We start from the raw sequence: 21,772 nt of genomic DNA, 5'->3' as shown, positions 1-21,772 counted from the left end.
TTTTTATTTTCACTACTTAGCAAGTCCATTTTTAAGTTAAATAATCTATTTTAATATCATTCATGGTAAAACATCCCACAATCCAGTAACAAAAAAATTTTCTTGTGATATCTGTCTTTTGTACTTGCAATGATGGCAGAGCCTCTCATCCCATTAATGATTTGCCAACAAAAATCCGATTTTGATTTCGAATCTCTCAAATACTTCCATAAATTCAACATCATCTACTTGCCCTTTCCTCAATCTTCTCTTACAGAGAAATACCTCTCAATTTTCAATCATTTATTCATCAACAATTATAATCTCTTAGTCCTAGGGTAATTCCAGTTAATTATTGTCCTACCCCATGTTGCAAAGTTTCCCAAAGTAAGTGTCAGGATTCTTGGTAGAATCACAAGCTCAAATTTTGAGGCAGGAAAGACTGTGTTGTAGACTGCCACTTGAGCTACAGCAGCCATGCTCCCCATCTTTGGAGCACCCACACTTTCAAGCTCCCTCTGACCCCTGCTCCTAAGCACTCATATATCCCTGCCCTCACTTTCTTAATTCTTACTGAAGGATTTTGATGATTTCAAGCCATGAAATGAAGTTACACTGGGAAAAACCATTCTCAAACTATAACAGCTTGCAATACTCAAATCTGTTCTTAACGTCTTCTAAAAATTCAAATGAATTACCTTGTTTTGATATTCAGCACCGAATCCTTATGTATAACATCCCATTGCTATTTATGATTTTTCTGAAACATTCCTCTTTGAAGATCCATGTATCTGCACCTCCTAGATTTTTTGTCATTTGTATTTTGAATGGTTCTACCATGAGACGCTATCACTTTGTCCCGAAAAGGTAACAATTTACCTTTCTATACAATTAGCTATATCTGTCACCTATTTGCACACCCTGCTAATCTGCTTGGCATCCTGCATCTATCTTTACTTTGCAATTCCCACGTTTAGTGTTATCTGAAAACTTCAGCACCGCTGTACAGGTGCATATGTAAATTTCTTAAAATGGAAAATAAAAAGATGTTTCACTACAGATTCTTGTAGCATTTTACATACTGTTTGCTTTCTGCCCCTCACCTAAAGGTGTTGTAATAATGTTACTGGACCAGTAATCCAGATATCCAGGTTCATGTTCTGAAGATGTGGGTTCAAATCCGATCATGACAGCTAGTGGATTAACATTTAATAATAAATTCAGTTAATATATCTGGACTTGAAAGCAATTGAAACTGCTAAATCCATAAAACTTTTCATAAATCTGCTGTCTGTACCTGGTCTGGCCTGGATGTGATTGCAGATTCTCAGCATAGTGTTAGACTCTTAACAGACTATTTAAATAACCAAATAAGTCACTCTGTAACAGCAAATTAGGGATGGGTAACAACTGCTGGTATTGCCATTGACAGCTAAGATAGAATAAAGCAGACACTTTTTTTTTCATAAAGTCTCTTGTGTTACACTTAAGCAAACACCCTCTGAAAAGTTACTGCATTCCCATATCTGCACATTGTAATTTCTTCAAAATTTCTATTAGCCAAGCCTTACCCCGCCTTTAAAAGTCAATGTGGATGATTCCCAATTAGCTGGTACTTCTGATTATTTACTAATTTGGCCTCAACGTGATTCCACAGCTAAGGGACTCTTTTTTGCAGAATGATAGCTTCTCTATCTCTTTGCCTCTGGGCCAGTAAGTCTTGGCCCAATTCCCAGCTGCTGCAAACGAGTGTCATAATATGCCTGAACAGGTTGATTAAAATAACTTCTCACAGGCAAAGTAAAAGTAAAAAGCTGGCCTACAGTTTCAGGCTTATCTTTTTCTGCTTAAACAAGAGTATAATCTTTCCTATTCTGCATTTTTTTGTCTCATTTCCTGTTTACAAAGCTTTTCAAAAATTGCACTCAAACTTTTTACTATGTATTTGCCAACTTTCTGAAGTGTTGAGATATTTGGGCATTGAACTAGTGATTTTTGTATTTTTAATGCAAAACTTTGTTATTAGTTTCATTTAGATTTTTATCATATATAGCTTTACCACATTCACTTTGGGTCCTTCAGTTCTACCTCATATTTCTTTGAAAATTTATACATGAGAATTACTGCCAATCCTTTACTCTTAAATTTAACATAATCCCTTTCATCATGTGTCTTTGTTATTTGACTATCCTTTTAATTACATGTTCATGGTGACTCTTGTTATTTCTCTTCATTGAATAAGGTTTCTTGCTTAATTTCACCTTTTGCTTGCCCTCTGTAATTAAGTTCCTCAGTTTTCCTGTTCTATAATTCTTCTACCAAATTTTAAAACACCATTTTGTTGTAATCACTATCCCTGAGCCTCAAGGTTTTGGTCCAACCCTTTTGCACCCACTTGAACTGTTACTTTTGTTGTTTGATCTGTCATTTTTCCAACTAACTATTCTTAACTATGTTCTACATCATACCAATGAAAACAACCGTTCAATTTCTTTATCTTGATAATTTTAGGACCAGGACTACCTTCATTTGCACTGGTAAAATTTTGGTTCCTATTTCCTAAATGTTCTAGGTAACGTAACTTTCCTGCTTGGCTACTTCAAAGCAGATTTAATTCTGTGTTCTTTCATGTGACCTTCAGCATTAATCGCTAAAAAGATCAGAGCTGCAATCTCAAAACATCACCTAATTTCATCAAAAACAGATTATCTACCATAAGGTAGACAAATCTAATGTTCATCATTATTACAGTTGTTAGTGTAAGTCTCTAAATTACAGGCCCATTCCATTGTTTATTTCCTCCTCTTAAGTTTTCTGCAATGTATTCCTAGTTTTGAAACATGTCACTTGTTTATTAACTCAGTGGAAACATGATCAATCAATGAAGCGTTACTTTTCTAAGGTTGTAAGCTCTTTATAAATAAAGTCACCCACATTCAGTTTATCCATCTCTATTTCTCTTGACAACTTTAGCATTTTTGGTTCCTAATTTTCCCCAGGTGAAACAAAATTGTTATTAAGGTTACACATTTCTGTCCTTAAATGGTAATTATTGCTTTCAGGTTAACACACCTTTATTTCTAACCTTTTGCAAATTAACTGCAACCGTGATCTGTTCACACTCTTCACATTCACACTTCCTTTTTCCTTTATTGTCTTCAGGTATTTTGAGGAAGTTAATGTCTCCATTTCTGACCTCATGTCCATCATCACATTTTAGTACCAAGGTACATAATTGTTCCAGTTTAACACTGAATTAGCTTTCTCATTAGTGTAACAATACTAATAGAAATGTCATTTTGATGCAAAACATTTGCTCTTCTGAAGTCGAAAGTACTTTTGTACCAAAAATGGAATACCTCCTATTTAATACTGACATTAAAAAATTTCCCCATGACAGCCCTACAGCTTACCCAGAAAAAAATGCTTTCTATGTTGGTTGTTTGCAACTGATGCTTTTAAACCGGGCATATGTCACTATGTTCACAGTGAAAATTATGGGTAAAATGTTATCGGGGTAAGTGTTTTTATACTAATTTTTATCTACATTTCTTTTATAAACTAATTTGTGTTTCATTTAAATTTTTAGTCTTGAGGATTTACTAATTTGTCTCTCTTAGAAGACATACAAAAGTTAGGAATTAAGATTTCAAACAACAATTTGTACGAGATAATTGCCAATTCAGGCTAAAATTTCCTTTTAATTATGAAGTAATTGAATAACTTCTTTTATTCTTTAAATAGCCTACAAGCCTGCATGGTACTAACGGAACCCAGAAATAAAACTAAAAGAAAAAAAGTTCATTACTTAATTATAAATAATACCTTTACATTCAGGTAAAATAGAACAAAGACAAGAAAAATCACATTTATTTATTGTACTTTTATACTTTTTCTAAGGTTTTCTGAAATGTTTCCCATGGAATGTTTACATTTCGACGTAGCTGTTTTCTGAATGTTGTGTCCTGCACATGCCAAAGTTTCATAAACTGCAATGAAAGAAATAACTAGTTAATCTATTTTCAGTGTCTGAACGGCATGCACTCTAGACTGTTGAACTAGGGGGTCTGAACCAAGTTGGCTGTGGCCACAATTTTTCAATCTTCAAGAATGCAAATTGCACAGGATTGACAAGCAAGTACTGTCACATTTTTATTCGAGAAAAATAAGCTGAGTATTTATAGACGAATTAGTCTAATAGTAATTATAGCCATAGGTCTTAGAATAATAATTTGATATTGTTGCACACTCTTCAAATTCATAATTTGAGACAAAATAACAAGTATTTAGCAGTAGATGTTTTCATTTGAAGGCAGGCAGTAAGGGTTTAATACAGACACGTCATTAGACTAATCTGAGATTATTTTTAAGAAATGACTGGATAAAGAAATATAGTGAATGTAGTTTAAAAATTTCCACAATTGTTCAGCAAAATGTGTTGTTAGAACTCTTGCTCATTTTTTCATTAATTTTATTAACTTTGGTTTAGAGCTGTGACTTGGAAACTGTAAGCTAAAGCTGACTTTTGGACTAGCTAACAGCTTGTGTTAAAAAGAAACTAGATCAAACTAGCTTTTGCTTGCGAGTTTTGAGAAGATTTGTAGCTCAGGTTGAGGTTCTGGATGTGAATTTGCTTGCTGAGCTTGAAGGTTAGTTTTCAGACGTTTCATCACCATTCTAGGTAACATCAGTGAGCCTCTGACGAGCTTCGTCGGAGGCTCACTGATGTTACTTAGAATGGTGACGAAACGTCTGAAAACTAACCTTCCAGCTCAGCGAACAAACAGCCAGCAAGTCTGGAAAGGATCTTCTCCTCCAGCAGCTAGCAAATGTGTGGTAACTGGAACCTCATGGGGGAGACTATCAGTCTGTCAGAGAAGGAGTCAGTGAATGAATTCAGTTTTCTATAAAAGTAATCTGGCTGTTGAAGCTGCAGCATGAATATTTGAAAGTTCCTTGCATAACTTCTTTGCCAGCTCTTGCAAGTTCACAGAACAAGAAACTAAGTTAGAAGTCTTACTGCCTTTATCTCTGTGAGCTGTAAACGTGACCCTGATCAACGTCTTCAGAATATCAATTAATAAACTGTCACCTATATCTGTGGAACATCACGTCATGAAGATCACTACAGTAATCTGGCCAGTTTTATAATTTTCTTTAGTTTAAACCTTAACTGTGTTCATTTGTCTGTCTGTCTTTTGTGTGAATGGGGTTGAAAACAAAGGTATTTTAGGTCGAAAGTAGAGACTAATTAGACTACTTTGTTTAATTTTACTGTGTTAAAGTTACTGCATTAATAAATTGCTAAGCCTTGTGTTTGATGCAAAACAGTGTCTAGAATTGATTACTTGTAGAGTTTGGGATATGTTATTCAAAAAAGTCTGGTAGGCAACCATTGGGGTCAATTTTGAAGGTTTTAATTTTACTGTATTGTGAATACAGAGGTAGAAAGGCTGATTTGGTTTGGCTGTTTCTGAGTCATAACAGTGTTTTAGACTATGAGACCATAAGACATAGGAGTGGAAGTAAGGCCATTCGGCCCATCAAGTCCACTCCGCCATTTAAATCATGGCTGGGTGTTTCAACTCCACTTCCCTGCACTCTCCCTGTAGCCCTTGATTCCTTTCAAAGTGTGTTGCAAAAATTGTGAAAAAGATTGTGGAGAGGAAGTACAACCTGAAGAAATACCTTGTTACCCTAAACAAAAGAGTTATTGAAGTGAGTGTCATACCCACTTATGTTTTCTGAATAGTGAGGTGATTTGGATTTTGCTGTGGCAAACAAAACATCAAAGGTGTGACACAGAAATAGGATGTTTGATAAACTCTGAGCAGCACTAGATATTTTTATAAATCAGAGATCATTGATAAGTTAGGAGAATGCCATGACAGATAACAGGCACTATTTAATGTGGAAAGGTCTCTGGTTTAGGAGTAAAGTACTTCGAGAATTATACAATTAATTTAAGGACACTTAAGAATTAGTTACAAAGGCATTCGGTTACATAATTTCTCAAACCTGCATAGGTGCATAAAATCATTAAAAAATTGAGTCAAATATTGCAGTTTAGAAATAGGGACATATAATGGAAGGGCAAAAGCGTTATGCATTGACTTAACTCTTAACTCTCAAATACAACCAATATGTCCAGCTTTTGGCACTCTTTTTCCAAAAATATTCAAGGGGAAGAGAACTCCAGATGACAGCAAATATGGGAAAATATATTTCAGTTGTAACTATTTCCAATTGTTTTAATAATGTATTTTCATGGGAAGAATTGGATGAAATATTGCCTCAAGTTGGGAAGTTGTTGAAATTTCAATTAAAACTATCGTTGAACCAAGGTTGGAAAAATTTCTTTATATGAAATAGTGTTTAGCAGCAAATCATGATGGTTGACACCGTATCTATTACATCTTTTAACAGGGAAGACTGGATAAATATTTGAAGCAGAAATGGGTTTTCATGCCTGAAATGAAACAAATGTAAATCAAAACCTACACTTCTGCTGTTTATTAAGTACTCTTTCTCTTTGGTGGAGTATTTCATTTAGCAAATAATGGAAATTATGTTACATTCCTGAAAGTTCTGATTGCCTTTTGTCTGATTTAACTTGCAGTGCCAGTAGATCCTAGTCTGATCATAGTGGTCCAAGCAAAGGAAGATGCCTACATTCCCCGAGCTGGAGTACGTAGCCTTAATGAAATCTGGCCTGGGTGTGAAATCAGATACTTGGAAGGTGGTCACATCAGTGCTTACCTTTTCAAACAAGGCCTGTTCAGGTAAAAGCAGTGAAGAATGATCAAACTGGCATTTATCAGTTGTCTTAAAGGGAAACGTTGTTGAGTGTAAAGGTACAAGCACAAACATTTTTTGAAGGTAATTGTATTTTTCTTCTACATTGAGCATTATACCCAGCTGAAGAGACAAATAAATATCTAGCCAACTATTTAGTGAAGTGAAGAGATGAGTTATCAAACAGGCAGTTTCACAGCAACTTGCTGGTTTTGGGACATAGGAATTCCAACAATTGCAAGTAGACCTTTTAAGGGAGTAGCAAGACCAAGAGGGAATACTCAAACTGGTACTGACTTACTGTATTTCCTGAACCCCAGAGAAGCACACTGCATAAAATTACAGAGATTTTCTTGAATTTGTCTGTCACATCTAAATTGATGTGTTACATGTATCTATCTTAAGTGTAGACCAGTTCCATCCGCTAAGAGCAGTATCCTTTAATTAAAATGTCAAAACACTTAACCTAATTAGTATTTTGATTCAACCAGAGTTCAGTACCATTTGCAGCTTATTGTCTGATACACATTCCAATACAAAAATGAATCAGGGGAGATCACAGACTATGATAATTGCTTAATCTCAAATTTCAGATGGAAGAATACTTTTACAAGTGAATGGACATTTGTGCTGTTTTCAAGCAAAGCCATTCTTCTCCCTACTTCCATTCCAAAACAGTCTGACTGGATATTAATTTTAAAATGTAGGTGTTATTTAGCCAAGAGCTGGCGTAACTGAACAAGCACAATGGTAAGTGGTGAATAAGACCTGTTATGAATAAAAATATGGACAGTGAAATTTTGGATTACCTAAAGCTTAGGGAGAATAGAATGTAGGAGGCCATCATGAGTGCTTTGGGATGGGCAAGTTTAAAGATAAAAGAAGGCATGGGTGAGGGTCACAGATAAGCTGAGACGATCACTGTGCCAGTGACGATATGAAGGTGGAAATGAGTCAGCCTTTGTAGTGGTTATGTGGCTACATGGTCATATAACATCAAGGTTGCAAATAGTCTGGTTTAGCCTCAAATAATTGCCAGGGATTGAGCCAGTAACTTGGAATAGAAGACAATGGTTTATATCTTCCCAATATTTAATTGAAGGAAATTCCTTCAAATATCTCCAAGTTTGCAGATAACACAAAGCTGGATAGGAGGGTGAGCTGTGAGGAGTATGTAGAGATGCTTAAATGTGATTTGGATAAGTTGAATGAATGGCCAAATGCATGGCAAATGGAGTATGCAGTAGATGAATGTGAGGTTATCTACTTTAAGAGCAAAAATAGGAAGGTGGATTATTAGAGATAACACGGTGTGAAGCTGGCTGAACACAGCAGGCCAAACAGCATCAGAGGAGCAGGAAAGCTTGACGTTTTGGGTTGGGACCCTTCTTCAGAAATAGATGGATTATTTTCCTGGTTGTAGACTCAAAGGGGAATGCGCAACAAGACTTGAGTGTGTTCATACACCAATCACTGAAGGAAAGCATGCAGGTGCAGCAGGGAGTCAAGAAGGCAAATGGTATGTTGGCCTTCAGAGTGAGAGTATTCGCATACAGAAGCAGGGATGTCTGACTGCAATTACACCGAGCCTTGGTGAGAACACACCTGGAATATTGTGTGCAGTTTTGGTCTCCTTATCTGAAGAGGGATGTTCTTGCTACAGATGGAGTGCAACAAAGATTTGCCAAACTGATTCCCGTGATAGCAGGACTGACCCATAAGGAGGTTAAACTGATTAGGATTATTTTTGCTTGAATTCAGAAGCATAAGGGGGCTCTCAGCGACCTATATTATTCTAACAGGCCTGGGCAGGGTAGATGTAGGAACAATGCCCTCAGTGATAGGGAAATGCAGAATCAGGAGTCATGGTCTCAGGGTACAGGATAAACCGGTTAGGACTGAGATGAGAAGAAATTTCTTCACCCAGAGAGTGGAGAACCTCTGGAATTTGCAAGTACAGAAGGCAGTCAAGGCCAACATGTTGTATGATTTCAGGACGGAGTTGAATTTTGCATTTGTGGCTCAAGGCAACAAAAGGATATGAGGGAAAATTGGGAAAGGTTGTCGAGTTTGATGATCAACCATGATCATAATCAATGGTGGGGCAGGCTAGAAGGGCCTAATGGCCTACTCCAGTTTAATCAGTAATGTAGATCATTTAGAGGTAGTGGAGAACATGAGACAAGTGGTGAGGCAGAGCTGGGTGTCATCTGCAGACACAAGAAATTTGACGCTATTTACAGTTTCCAAGGGGAAACATGTGGATGAGAAATAATTCCCTGTGAAGCATAGACCCTTAAAGGGCATCAGAATTAAGCATTTAGAAGCAGGAAGTGAAGTTATGATTGGATAGGTAGAATGGATTAGATGACTGGGGTCCCACTTGCTGCATGATAATGGAGAGACGTTTGAGAAGGCTGGTGGTGTCAACCAGGTTGAATACTGCACACAGATGAAGAAAGACAAGGATAAATAGTTTATCTTTATTATTGTCACACAGGATGTTGTTTATGACTTTGATAAGAGCTGATTTGATTCTATGGCTTTCTTAGGGGAAATGCAGTACATTTTCCAACTAGGTCTAATGGAAAATGGTAGAACAAGTTATATACGTATATAATCAAGTCTGCATCCTTTGGAATTAAAAGAGCAAAAATGTAAGCAGTACCACAGTGAATGGCCAGAGTAAGACAGTGGAACAGTCTGGGTGAGGGCCATGGCATCTCATGTGGTGATCACAGTCTGGTTCACCAAATCAGCTGTGGATAATGTTATGACAAAAGGTGGGCCAAATGCAAGACAACTGAGATTTTGCAAGTACAGTCGTAAGTGATTTGGGATTTTGTTTTCACCAGCAATGAACATGGGAAAAGGCAGGGGGATGTTGATAGAGTTTGATGTAGATGGATTGTAGTGCAAGGAGGTAATCAAAGATAACCTAGTTTCTGATACCATGATAATGTGAAGCCACATGAGATGGCAAAGTAAAGAGAGTAGCTGCAGGTATGGATTAGGGAGTTTACATTAACAAGGCAATAATGAGGACAGTGAACACAGCGTAATTAAGTGAGATGACGGTTTGAGGTTCAAATATTCAGAGAATATTTTTAGTGTTAATTCTGTGTTTGGAGGGACCTGGACATCCCAGTCATCTAGTAGAATGAGAAATTATCTAATTGAAATACATCAAATTTCTAAAAACGTTTGACTGGATAGGTACCAAGAAGATGTTTCTCCTGGTTGGGGTGATGTTGAATTCTCAGAATGAGGGGTTGATCATTAAGGATTGAAGTGACAAAATTTCATCACTGAACAATCTTTAGAGAGAGAGCTATGTTGCTGAATAAGTTCAAAAATGTCAATAGATTTTTTTGGTACTAAGGAATCAAGAGATACGGGGATAGAGCGTTTGGAGGAGTTGAGGTCCAATTTTTGTGAAATCACCTCAGATGAAAAGTTGTCCAGGGCAGAGGTTGAAGGCAAAAAAAGTGTTGAAGATACTCTGATCAAAAGACTTTTAAGGATCTTAAATGGGCAAGGGAGAACAAGGATTTTAAATAGGAACTAAAGGGGATAGAACAATGAGATGTTCGTTGGAGAAGAAATGCCAGTGTAGTTGATCCTCAACTTAGAGCCACACAACTGCCATGACAGTCTTTGCATGGCAAATTGTGCAAAATATCACCAAGTAGGGCAAAATGTTGTTACCCCATAGCTATATTTTATTCAATGTTTTGATGTAAGCCCCTGATTAAAAACCTTATGCACAGTGCCGAATGCTTCAATGGACCCATCAGAGGATACCAGGAGAGAAATAATTAGTTGTAGACTTACTTGAAGGTCGAGCCTGGAACAGCAGAAGTGCAGGGAAGTCAAGGAATACTAGAGGATTGGAGTGTGATCTTGGTCGGGCAGAATATCTAAAATAGGAGAAGTGAAAGGAAGCATTTTTATTATGGAGAGGAATAGAGAAAGTTTTATTTTATATTGGAAGCAGAAGTGGAAATGAAAGTTAAGAACTTGGATCCAGAGTGGTAACCAAACTGCACATACAAAGGAACACACAGAAATCTGTAGCCAGGTGTACCTGGCTACATAACAATTGGATTGAATGGCAAGTGGATTGGAAACGAATGCAGGGTGGCCTAGGTTAATGTCAGGTGCCCAATGTTTCTATAATTAGGGGAGGCAGTACAGAGCCCTGACAAATAACTGTCCAAGTTTAAGGTATTATACCAGAACATTAAGGATAATCTTTTCAAGAAATGTTAAATGGATCTGGGCACCTCCTTAGAGAAGTGTTGTGGTAAGAGACATTTAAAATAATGAAAGGATTTGATCAGGTCCTGAAGATGTTTCCACTTGTGCTGGTGATCAAATTTAGGAGTCCAAAATAGTTAAGCAGAATTCCCTTCCAGAATTTAGGATAAATTTCTTATTGGTGGTAAAATTATGAAATGTATCACCACTTGGTAGATAAGGAAAATGGCAAAGTTGCATTTTAAGTAGAAAAATAGATTATGATGATAACATTAAGTAAATAGAGATTGTGAAGGGTAGATTAGATTAGATTAGATTCCCTACAGTGTGGAAACAGGCCCTTCGGCCCAACAAGTGCACACTGCCCCTTGGAGCATCCCACCTGGACCCATCCTCCTGTAACCCATACACCCCTGAACACTACGGGCAATTTAGGATGGCCGATCCACCTAGCCTGCACATCTTTGGACTGTGGGAGGAAACCGGCACACCCAGAAGAAACCCACGCAGACATGGGGAGAATGTGCAAACTCTGCACACAGTTACTGGAGGTTGGAATTGAACCCGGGTTCCCTGGCACTGTGAGGCTGCAGTGCTAACCATTGAGCCACCATGCTGCCTGGTAAATACTGCCTTAGATTAATTTTAGTGAAATGACCTGGAGATAGAGCTTTCTGTGCTGTTTCACCAGTTATATGGGCTGACCAGTCATGGCTACCAGTCCCACTTGCTTTGAAAATGTGGTTTGCCGTCGTGATCCTCCCTTCCCAAAACAATTGAGTTTATCTTCCACCCAGGAGTTGGTGGAAGATAAAGTGCTGAAAGGGATAATTGCTTCTGTTTCTATCGGACATGAAAATATGATGTGAAAGGTCATGGCTGTAATAATGAAGTAAAGAAATTAATTGGAGGTTGGAAACCACTTTGTGACTTCTGAGTGTGAGTATTCAGACTTGTATGCAAGAATTTAGGATAAGTTTAGAACTCTAATCAAAGGTCTCTGTTTTTGTTCTTCTTTGTTCCCAATTGTTAACAATAGATAGTGTATAATAGACATAAACTGATATTACTGAAAGTGCTAAATAACCACATTTCATCTCGTCTACATTTCTTCACAATTCAACAATTCTTTTGTTTACAGACAAGCCATTTATGATGCATTTGACCGTTTTCGTCAGAAATACTCCATCTAGAATTGAACATTGGAACCCAGGCTAATTGTACTCCTCTGTACTACTAATGTGGTTGCCATTTATATCTAAGAGCACTACACTGGTCAAAATTACCGTTGTAAGCAAAAGAACTGTGAAAGCAACTATGTACTGAAGAATGGAAACTTAGTTGTTCCTTACTGGTTGAAAGCCACTCAGTACTACCAAACTTGCACTGCTACACTGTACAAATTATTATTGGTCTAACACTTCAAAATTTATTAAAACTGATTAGCACTATTAATATAATAGTCATAAATGGTGCGATGAAGATGCTCATTATAACATTAATAATCAACTTGATTGAGTAGTTCTTTATATTTTCACTTGTAAACTATTGCATCTGTTGAAGCATTCTTGATTTAGTTTTATGACTCAAATATGAAATGTAGGGAAAACAATACAAATTTCATTTTTATAAGATTAATTACAAAGTATTAAGAAACGAAACGTTGTGTACTAGAAATTAAAACTGACTTGAAAAAATACAGTGGATATCAGCACAATACCATACTAAAGGGAGAAATCTGGTGCTACATTGTGCTCAATAGTGCCTACTGAATTTAAAAACCATGATCTTGATGTAATAAAGTGACATTTTTATTTAATAAAATTTGCATGTATTGTCTGTCCAAAATAAAACCTAAAAATACCTTTGACATTTTAATTCTGATTCACTAATTCTGGTTTGTTAAATCTTCAATGGATTTGACATCGCTGTGTAATCTTTTAATCTTAATCTGTTTGATTTTTGGCTGCCTGTATGAGACCCATGATTCCTGATTTGAATTTAGCACAGTTTGCATATAAAACGTGTAACTAAAAATTGCTGAAGTAGTTCAATGTCATATGTGAATTTTATAATTAAATTTAAATATTTACAACTTTCATTAAAACTCGCAAAACATGGGCTACTCCTTTTGCATAAAGGTAGGGATATTGTCTTTACGAGATGAGGAGTATTATAATTTGTTGGCTGTGATGCTAACGGCCCCACCATCACCAATTTTATCTCCAAACCATTCAATTGGGGTAATTCAGTGTCTCTTTGAGATGTGCACACTGCAGCAGAACACCAGTAACATCCCTCCCACCCCAAGCAAAAATAATGGTGCTGATGGCATTGAAATTGTAGAATTAGCATTAATATTATGGCAATTTTGGCATAAAAATAGAGCCTGAAAAGCTTCAACAACTGTGTTTCTGTATTGTTTTACAACTGGTTATTTCTTCCCAAGACACGTATTTGAATCGTCTTCAGAGCTGAATATTCACAACAAAAGCCTGTTGCTATCTCTTTTCTAACTTGAATTGTCCTCCATCAGATTCAATTATTCCCTAAAGCAGAGATGTAATCAGAAATTGTTCCTAATTCTAAATGTCATTTCAGGAAATATTTGTACTTGTATAATTGCCAGTTCAGAGTTTAATATGTCTCATATTTCAAAACTGCTGATTATAAGCAGACCGGCACCAGACATTCTGCAAAGCACTGCTAACATGAGGACATTCAGTTCTATTGAAATTACATTACTTGGGACACTGCGTTATGGATATTGCATTGCCACAGTAATGGCAATTAAAGAGCATCAGTGTTTTTCAGAGCTTTTGACTTTTTAAGTTCATTAACAGGATGTGGGCATTGGTGACGAGATCAACATTTATTGCCCATCCCTAATTAATCTCAAAGTTGGTGGTGAGCTGCCTTCTTAAACAATTAAAGACCGTGAGGTCTAGGTACATTCACAGTATAGTTAAGGACAGTTCCAGGATTCTGACTTGCTTTTTTATCCACCAGTCAGTTTCAATCCCCAGTCTGTTGATAGTGAAGGATTCAGCTACAGTGATGCTATTGAATGCCAAGTGATGATGGTTAAATTCTCACTTATTGGAGGTAGTCTTTGCCTGGCAGTTATGTGGTACAAATATTACTTCGCCACTTATCAGCACAAGCATGAATGATGTCCAGGATCCCATCTCTGACTTTACAATAAAGCAGCTAACTATGGATGAGTTGAGGATCCTACTCTGAGGAACTTAATAATACTGTCCTGTGACTGAGGTAATTGAGCTCCAAAAACCACAACCATCTTTTTGCTTGGTATAGGGAATATACCTTTTAGAGACTTTACAGAAGGGACGCCCCTGTCAGACATAATTACTGTACAGAATCCATCTTCCTCTGAAGGGTTATGTAGAACTCTTCTCTCTACCCAGAGGCTGTATGGCACCAACAGATTGGATGGAAGCAATACAAAAAGTTTTCAAAACCATTTCTCTCTCTCAGCAATCACTTGGGTTAAGTATGATTATCCTCTGTAAGGGTGTGTATTTGTGGATGGCTAAAGAGGCCAATCCAAGATCCACAGATTCTAATACAGTGTGAGCATTGATGGGTGTAATTATGGGTGTTGGAGGTTGTGGTGGGTGGGCATTCCTAATGACACAAGAGTCGCTTCTGTTCAGAAACGTGGTGGACAAGGTTTTGTGGTGTATAGCTCCCTGCAGAATGATGTTTCTTGAATGATTCTGGTTAGTATCCATGTTCTAGTTGTTGATTTTTATGTGGAACTTATTGAAGTTGGTCTGGATGTCATCTTTGAAAAGCATTATTTTGGCCACCAGGGGCATACTGACCTTCCTTCAGCTGAGAGTGAATGATCTGTTTCAGAGGTATGAGTTGGGCATTCAAATGACGTGGCCAGTCCATCGGAGTTGCTATTGAATTGTGACGATGCTGGCTCTGTTGGCCACTTTCAAGATGATGGTGTTAGTGTGCTTGTCTTCCCAGGTGATCTACAGGAATTTTTGTAGGGGTATCTGGTGGTGGTGGTCCAGTGCTTTAAGATGCCTACTGTAAGTAGTCCACATTTCAGCTCAGTATAGCAGTGCAGAAGGGACTGCAGCTTCGTAGACCAGAAGTTTAGTCTGGGCCTGGTCTCCAAACACCCTTCTTCAGCATTGTATTTCTGCATCAATGTTGGCCTTCGGGAGCAGATTGTCAAGGTTTGGGAAGTGATCCATGGTTTCAAGGGCATATTTTTGACCCATATAGTAGGAGGGGTTAATGGTGAACTAGAGTCTTTTTAATGTTAAAAGTAAGGCCAAGAGCTTGTATATCTTGGCAAAGCCATTCAAGATACACTGCTGATCTTCCGCAGTGTGCTGCAATGGCATTGTTGTCAGCATAGTGAAGATGCAAGATGGAGGTAGTAGAGAGTTTGCCCTTGGCCTTGCATCTATTAGGGCTGAACAGCCTGCTGTCCATATGATAAGCGATTTGAATTCTCATGGTCAGGTTTTGGCCGTGAAAGGGAAGATGACAGCAATAAAAATGGTGGGCAGGGTGGGTGCGATGATGCAGCCCTCCTTGACGCCCCCTGTCTCCACCGTGAAAGGCTCAGACACCAATTCACAGTTGCTGAGCATTGTCGCAGACATGTCATCATGCAACAGCTTCAGTATCCCAATGAACATTTTCAGGGCCATGACAGTATCCGCCAGTTAGCCTGGTGGTTAACTATTTCAAAAACCTTAGTTAGTTCACTGAAGGCCACTTAAAGGGGTTGTTTCTGTTCTTGAAATTTTTCTTATGATTTTCACAGCATGTCAATTACGTCTGTTGCTTATCTGGATGGTGGAAGCCTCAGTGCGATTTAGGGAGTATTTCCTCAGATAACGGCAGAACTCTATTGGCAAGGATATGTGCAAGTTCTTTGCAAGTAAGATGCCTCTGTAATTCACACAGTCAGCCTTGTCACTGTTTTTGAATATGGTCACAATCAAAGAATCCTGAGCTCTGAGGGAAATTCTTCTTTGAGCCAAATCTTCAAAAGCATATGTGTGTTCATGGAGCTGTAAGCCACCCTACTTTAGGATCTCTCAGGAATCCCATCAGGACCAGCAGCCTTTTTAGTCTCCTTATGACATATTGTACTTCATTCGCACTGGGTGGTTCTCCCATGTCACCTTCCATGGATGGGAGACTTGGTTGATGATTTCCAGGTTAATATTGGTACTATGATTGAGGAGTTCTTGAAAATGCATTTTTCCAGTAGATGTTTACTGCTTATTGTCCTTGAGCAGTTTTTGTCCATTTTTAGGGTTTAGCCCATGGTAGCTTAGGCCATATACTGCCTTGGTGGTGCTGAAGAAGCCTCTTGTGTCACTGGCATCTGCCTGCTGCTGGATTTCTAAGGCCTTATCATTCCACTATGTTTTTGAGTTCCCTTACTCTCTTCTGGACATCAGCCTTAGCTTTGGCATAGGCCCTTCTTTTTGGCCTTACAGTTGATGTCATTCTGCCAGTTATACAAAGCTGACTTGTTTTTGCAGATGAGCTATTCATTTTCCACATCATTCTCATCAAACCAGTCCTGATGGTTTCTGGACTTGTAGCTGAGGGTGTTATTGCAGGTCCTGAGAATGGTTGATTTAATCAGATTCCAGTGTTCTCCTACGTCCTCTGGGTATTCCTGAGTTAGATTTTAGCAAGTAAGGCCTGTAATTGTCACATAGTAACCACGTTCACCTAGGTTCTCGATGTTGTATCCTGGCCGACTCTGCTTCTTCTGAACCCTGTTCTTTCGTTGTAGTTTGACATTGTGGGTGGATAGGGCAGTGATCATTCCAGCAGTCATCTGAGCCAATCATAGCCCTGATGACATTCATGTTCAGATGGTCCCTGGAGCGAACAATGACATAATCAATGACATACCACTGTTTTGAGAATGGGTGCCTCCAAAATGCTTTGAATTTGGTTTTCGGACAGAAGAGTGTATTTGTGATGGTGAGGTTATGCTCAGCATATTTTGGAAGAAGCACTCCACTGGAGCTGATGTTGCCAATAACTTCCATTTTGCTATTCCAAAGGTTGTGGTCTTGACCAAACCTAGCATTGAAGTTTCCAACAAGAATTATCTTGCCTTTCCTCCGGTGTCAAGGTTGGCACAGAAAATCTCCCTGTTCATGGAGACCAAGATGACTGATGGCCCTTCTCTGTTGCAGCTTTCATTTGCCTTCACAGCTGTTGTGATGTTCTAATTTAAGTTCTGCTACCATCCTACACCGGCTCTGTTGTTGAGGTCTTCATGGATTGTGCTTTGTCTAGAACCTCCTCCTTGACTTGTGGTGTTCATGGTGATCCTGCCATGAACAACACTCCAGATGGTTTAGCTCTCAGGTTCCTATGTATGCACAAGCCTCTAGCCTCTACACTACAAGGTTGTGATCCTCAGAGAGGTTTCGGAACCATTACCTTAAATGTCACTCTCTCAAATTTCCTTTTTCCATTGTTAGCCCATTATAGAATTATACATATAACTATATAATCTTTACGACAACCCTGTCTTGCTCTTCTTTCACAAATGGTAGTATTCTTAGCACGTTATGGGAAAATATTGATTACTGTGTTTGGATTTGACAGAATAGGTCTTCTACTTGAGGGCTGTTGGCCATGGTTCTGATCCATGAGCCACTTCTTTAATCACTCAAGTGACATTTTGTGGAAAATGTCATTAGTCCATTTCTTCATTTGGAGGAACCTTTTGAATTTCCTTCACAGAGGAACTCTTTGCTAACTCAGGTAGTTGCTCCATAATGTCAACTCAAAGACCTTTCAAACTTGTGATTGTCCATTAGGGAAGACAGCTCCTCTGTTGGAGCAAGTTAGCAAGTACTTTCTTCCTTGCAATATCCTGGATTTCTGGACCAGGAATATCCACATCTTAAAAATAGAATCTGTTGTCCTCTTGAATTGAGGTTGGGTTTCTCATCTCAGGATCTGCCTGTGAATTTTACTGGTTTCTGCTTCCAGTACAATTCAAAAATAATTTCCACTAAAGTTGAGGTTTTTTTTGGCCTATAAGCTGATTTCTTGTGTTAATCAGTGCTGTTTTAAATTTAATCTGTTTGGCCAAAGTCTATGGCCATCCGTAAGGATACTACCACTGAACCATAAAACCTCCTTCTCAGAAAGGATGGAGAAACTTTTAAAACAGTAGGATGCTATTAAAAAGAACTTCTAGATAGCAGAGCTGATTGCAAGATTTCAAAGTTGAATATCAGACCCCAGGTATATTTAAAGCTCATCGTGAATGTGTTGAACTGAGAATCTTCAAACGTGAGACATCTTGAGAAAATTTGAAGGGACAACCTCCCCAGACTAAATGGAATTCACAAGAAATATTTGTGCTTATGTGATCCTTTGAAACAATGCTCAGACCAAATGATTACTCTTTCCATTTCTGCTAAGTATCTGATTTACGTTGTTGGGTTGTAAATCAATTAGGTGTGGAGAAAAGTTTTGATTCAGCGCATCAATTTTTTAAAAACATCACTAGTTGTTTAAGAGAATGGGACATGGGCATGGTTAAGCTAGCATTTATTGCCTTTACCTAATATCCTTGAGAAGGTGGTTGTGAGCTACCTTCTTTGAACTGTTGCAGTCCATGTGCTGTAGGTAGACCCACAATGCCATTTAGGAGGGAGTTCCAGGTTTTGAACAAGTGATGTGAAGGAATGGCAATACATTTCTAAATCAAGATGATGAGCAGCTCAAAGGGGAACTTGCAGGCTTTTGTGTTCTCATATATCTGCTATTCATGCCTTTCTGAATGGAAGTGGTCAGGGGGTGGAATGTGCTGTCTGAGGATCTTTGGCAAATTTATGCTGTGCATCTTGTAGACAATACACTATCTACAGACTTGTGTTCCAGAATTTGCAATGTTTTTACCTAGGTTGTTCCAGTACAACACTGGCATCTACCCAGCAATGTAGAGAATTGCTCCGGTATGTCCTGTACACGAAAATTAGCATCTGTACAACCTGACCAATTACCGCCGCATCAGCCTACTCTCAATCATCAGTTAAGTCATGGAATGTGTTAACAGCAGTGCAATCACATCTAAAACCATTCACAAATTCCACCACTAATGCACAGTAAACTTACCTAACAAGAACGTGCTCACTGACACTCAGTTTGAGCTCTGCCAAGCCACTTAACTCATGATCTCATTACAGCCTTTGACCAAGGATGGTCAAAAGAATTAAACTCCAGTGGTGAGGCGAAAGTGACTGTACCTACCTCAAGGCAGCATTTGATTGAGTGTGGTAGCAAGGAGCACTAGCATTACCAGAGCAGTGGGAATCAGGGCAAAACTCTCTGCCAGTTGGTTATACCTAGCACAAAGGAAGATGGTTGTGGTTGTTGTTCGTCAGTCACCTCAATTTTAGAAGATCACTGCAAGTGTTCTTCAGATTGGTGTCCTGGGCCTGATCGTCCTCAGCTACTTTATCAATGACCTCCCCTCTGTTATAAGGTCAGAGGTGGAAGATGCTCACTGATGACTGCACAAGTTCAACACCATCATGATCCCTCAGATACATATGCAGCAAGACCTTGAAATATCCAAACTTAGGCTGAGAAGTTGCACTTAAGTCTCAGACCTCACCAATGATCACCTCCAGTGACAGATAATCTCAATATTGCCCTGACACTCCCGTACTCATTAACATTCTGAACGCAGTAGTATAAATAATGTATCTACAAGAGCAGGTCAGAGGCTAAAAATATTTGCACTTCCAAAAGCCTGTCCACTATCTACAAGGCACAGGAGTGTCCTAGAATAATCCCACTTGCCTGAGAGAGTGTATCTCTAACAACATTCAAGAAGCTTGAATAACTAATAACAAAGCGGCCCATTTGATTGCCTCCACATCCAAAACATCCAATCCCTCCACCACCAACACACAGCAGCAGCAGTATTTACTGTCTACGAAATGCACTGTAGAAATTCACCAAAATTCTTGGACAGTAAATTCCAAACTTTTCACTACTGCCGTCTAGAAGGGGAAGGGAGCAGCTACACAGGAACGCTGCAACCTGAAAGTTCAGGCTTGGACTATATCGCTCTTCCTTCACTGTCAAAATCCTTGAACTCCCTAATAGCATTGTGTGTTCACCTACACAAATTTGACTCAGTAGTTCAAAAAGGCAGCTCAAGACCATCTTCTTGAAGACAGCTAAGGATGGGCATAAACACTGTCCCAGCCAACATCTGCAGAATACATTTTAAAAAACTGAAAATCTGATTGTACTTCAAAGATTGCTTATGCACAAAAAAACAGTTGGAGGAATCATGTGTTAATTTGCATTTATACAGCACTTCAAGTGTGAGAAGTGGTGCTTGTCAGGTATGTAATGCTGGTTCCTTACGATATGGCACTGACAGCCCATACTGAAGCTTACTTGCAGCAGCCTGTATATCAGTGCTTTTTGGCCAACAAGGAATTTGGATTGGCAGTAAGCATCAAAGTTGTAAGCCAGGGCTTAGTGATTTACCCTTCCATCAATATCAACAATCTCATTCTGGAAGCCATCCACAGCTTAACATCCCTTTGATCACCCATTATCAGAAATATGTCCCTTGATCTCATAATCAGAAGTAGGTTTGCCAAAGCTGCAATTGTCATGTCAAAATTGAGAATGAGAGTGTGGGGCAAACTAACCAAGAATACAAAGCTCCACATAATCCTGGCTTGTGTCTCAACACCCTTCTTTACAGTAGCAACGCATAGACAACTTAGACAGATTCTACCTCTGCTACCTAATATGAGTATTAAGCATCACCCGTTAGGACAGATTACTAAAATACAATAATATAGAGCGTGTTTGCTGTCAGGAGTCAGTGGCACCTCTTGGTTTGTTCACATGCACTGCATGGGTGACAGCTACATTTCCAAAGACATGGTCAATGATGAGTGTACTATTGGCATGAGAACAACAGGCGACCTATGTCTACAATCCAATGATCCCAAATGATCAAAATCCCAAGGGATCAGCATGAAGCATGTGAAGTCTTTGCTGCTGACCAGAGTGCCAGGAAAAAACGCAGTCAAGTAGCCTGGAAAAAGCAGTCGGTAAAGGAAATGACCAGACAGTGGAAATGACAGCCTGGAGAAAGGTAGAACATCAGATATTTTCAAACCATCCTCTTCAGAGATATTATTATAAACTCAGGTGGGACTTTAACCTAGGCCTCCTCTTTCAAAGGTAAAGATACTACCACTACACCACAAGACCCATGAAAAATGCATCAGTCTACCTCACGCTAATGTTATATATCTGCACTAAATGAAGAAATTAGACTTTAGGACTGTTGACTCCCAGCTTGATCAAAAATATATCATAAAATTGTTACTATGGTCACAGAAGCCATTTACCGAATGAGTCAGCCATTGCTTTCTGAGCATTTAGACTTAATGGTGAACCTCTTTTTCCCCATAGTCTTACACATTGCCTCTATTTAAGTGGTCATCTGTGCCCTCTTGAATATCTCAGTTGAACCTGCTTTGAATGGACTTCCAGGCATTGCATTCCAAACCCAGACCACTGGCTGTATGAAAATGTTTTTTTTCTCTCATTTCACATGATTGTCAAAATTGAAGCGATTTCAGCATATTGTACATCATGCAATTCAAAGCTATAATCATTTATGTCACATATTCTGTTGCCCTCCACAAATTCA

At 38.6% G+C, this 21,772-nt stretch overlaps 1 protein-coding gene and 1 long non-coding RNA gene across 10 annotated transcripts in view; one reads left to right on the top strand and one right to left on the bottom strand.

Annotated features, from left to right (window-relative positions):
• The window catches only part of abhd18 (abhydrolase domain containing 18), a 98,222-nt gene extending 85,310 nt beyond the window's left edge, over positions 1–12,912 (top strand). For all 7 annotated transcript variants that reach the window (XM_059643644.1, XM_059643581.1, XM_059643625.1 and 4 more), the window contains 2 exons: positions 6,599–6,761; positions 12,176–12,912. In XM_059643644.1, coding sequence (XP_059499627.1) covers positions 6,599–6,761; positions 12,176–12,227 — 215 coding nt within the window. In that variant the 3' untranslated portion in view covers positions 12,228–12,912. The remainder of the gene's footprint in view (positions 1–6,598; positions 6,762–12,175) is intronic.
• The window catches only part of LOC125453159 (uncharacterized), a 167,941-nt gene continuing 150,021 nt past the window's right edge, over positions 3,853–21,772 (bottom strand). For all 3 annotated transcript variants that reach the window (XR_007247710.1, XR_009443960.1, XR_009443980.1), the window contains 2 exons: positions 10,609–10,694; positions 3,853–3,968 (listed from right to left, as the gene is read on the bottom strand). This is a non-coding gene — a long non-coding RNA (uncharacterized LOC125453159). The remainder of the gene's footprint in view (positions 3,969–10,608; positions 10,695–21,772) is intronic.

Source organism: Stegostoma tigrinum, chromosome 1 (assembly GCF_030684315.1).
Source record: "Stegostoma tigrinum isolate sSteTig4 chromosome 1, sSteTig4.hap1, whole genome shotgun sequence".
Taxonomy (NCBI): Eukaryota; Metazoa; Chordata; class Chondrichthyes; order Orectolobiformes; family Stegostomatidae; genus Stegostoma; species Stegostoma tigrinum.
The sequence above is the reverse complement of the archived record's forward strand: the minus strand, read 5'-3'. Positions and strand labels throughout refer to the sequence as shown.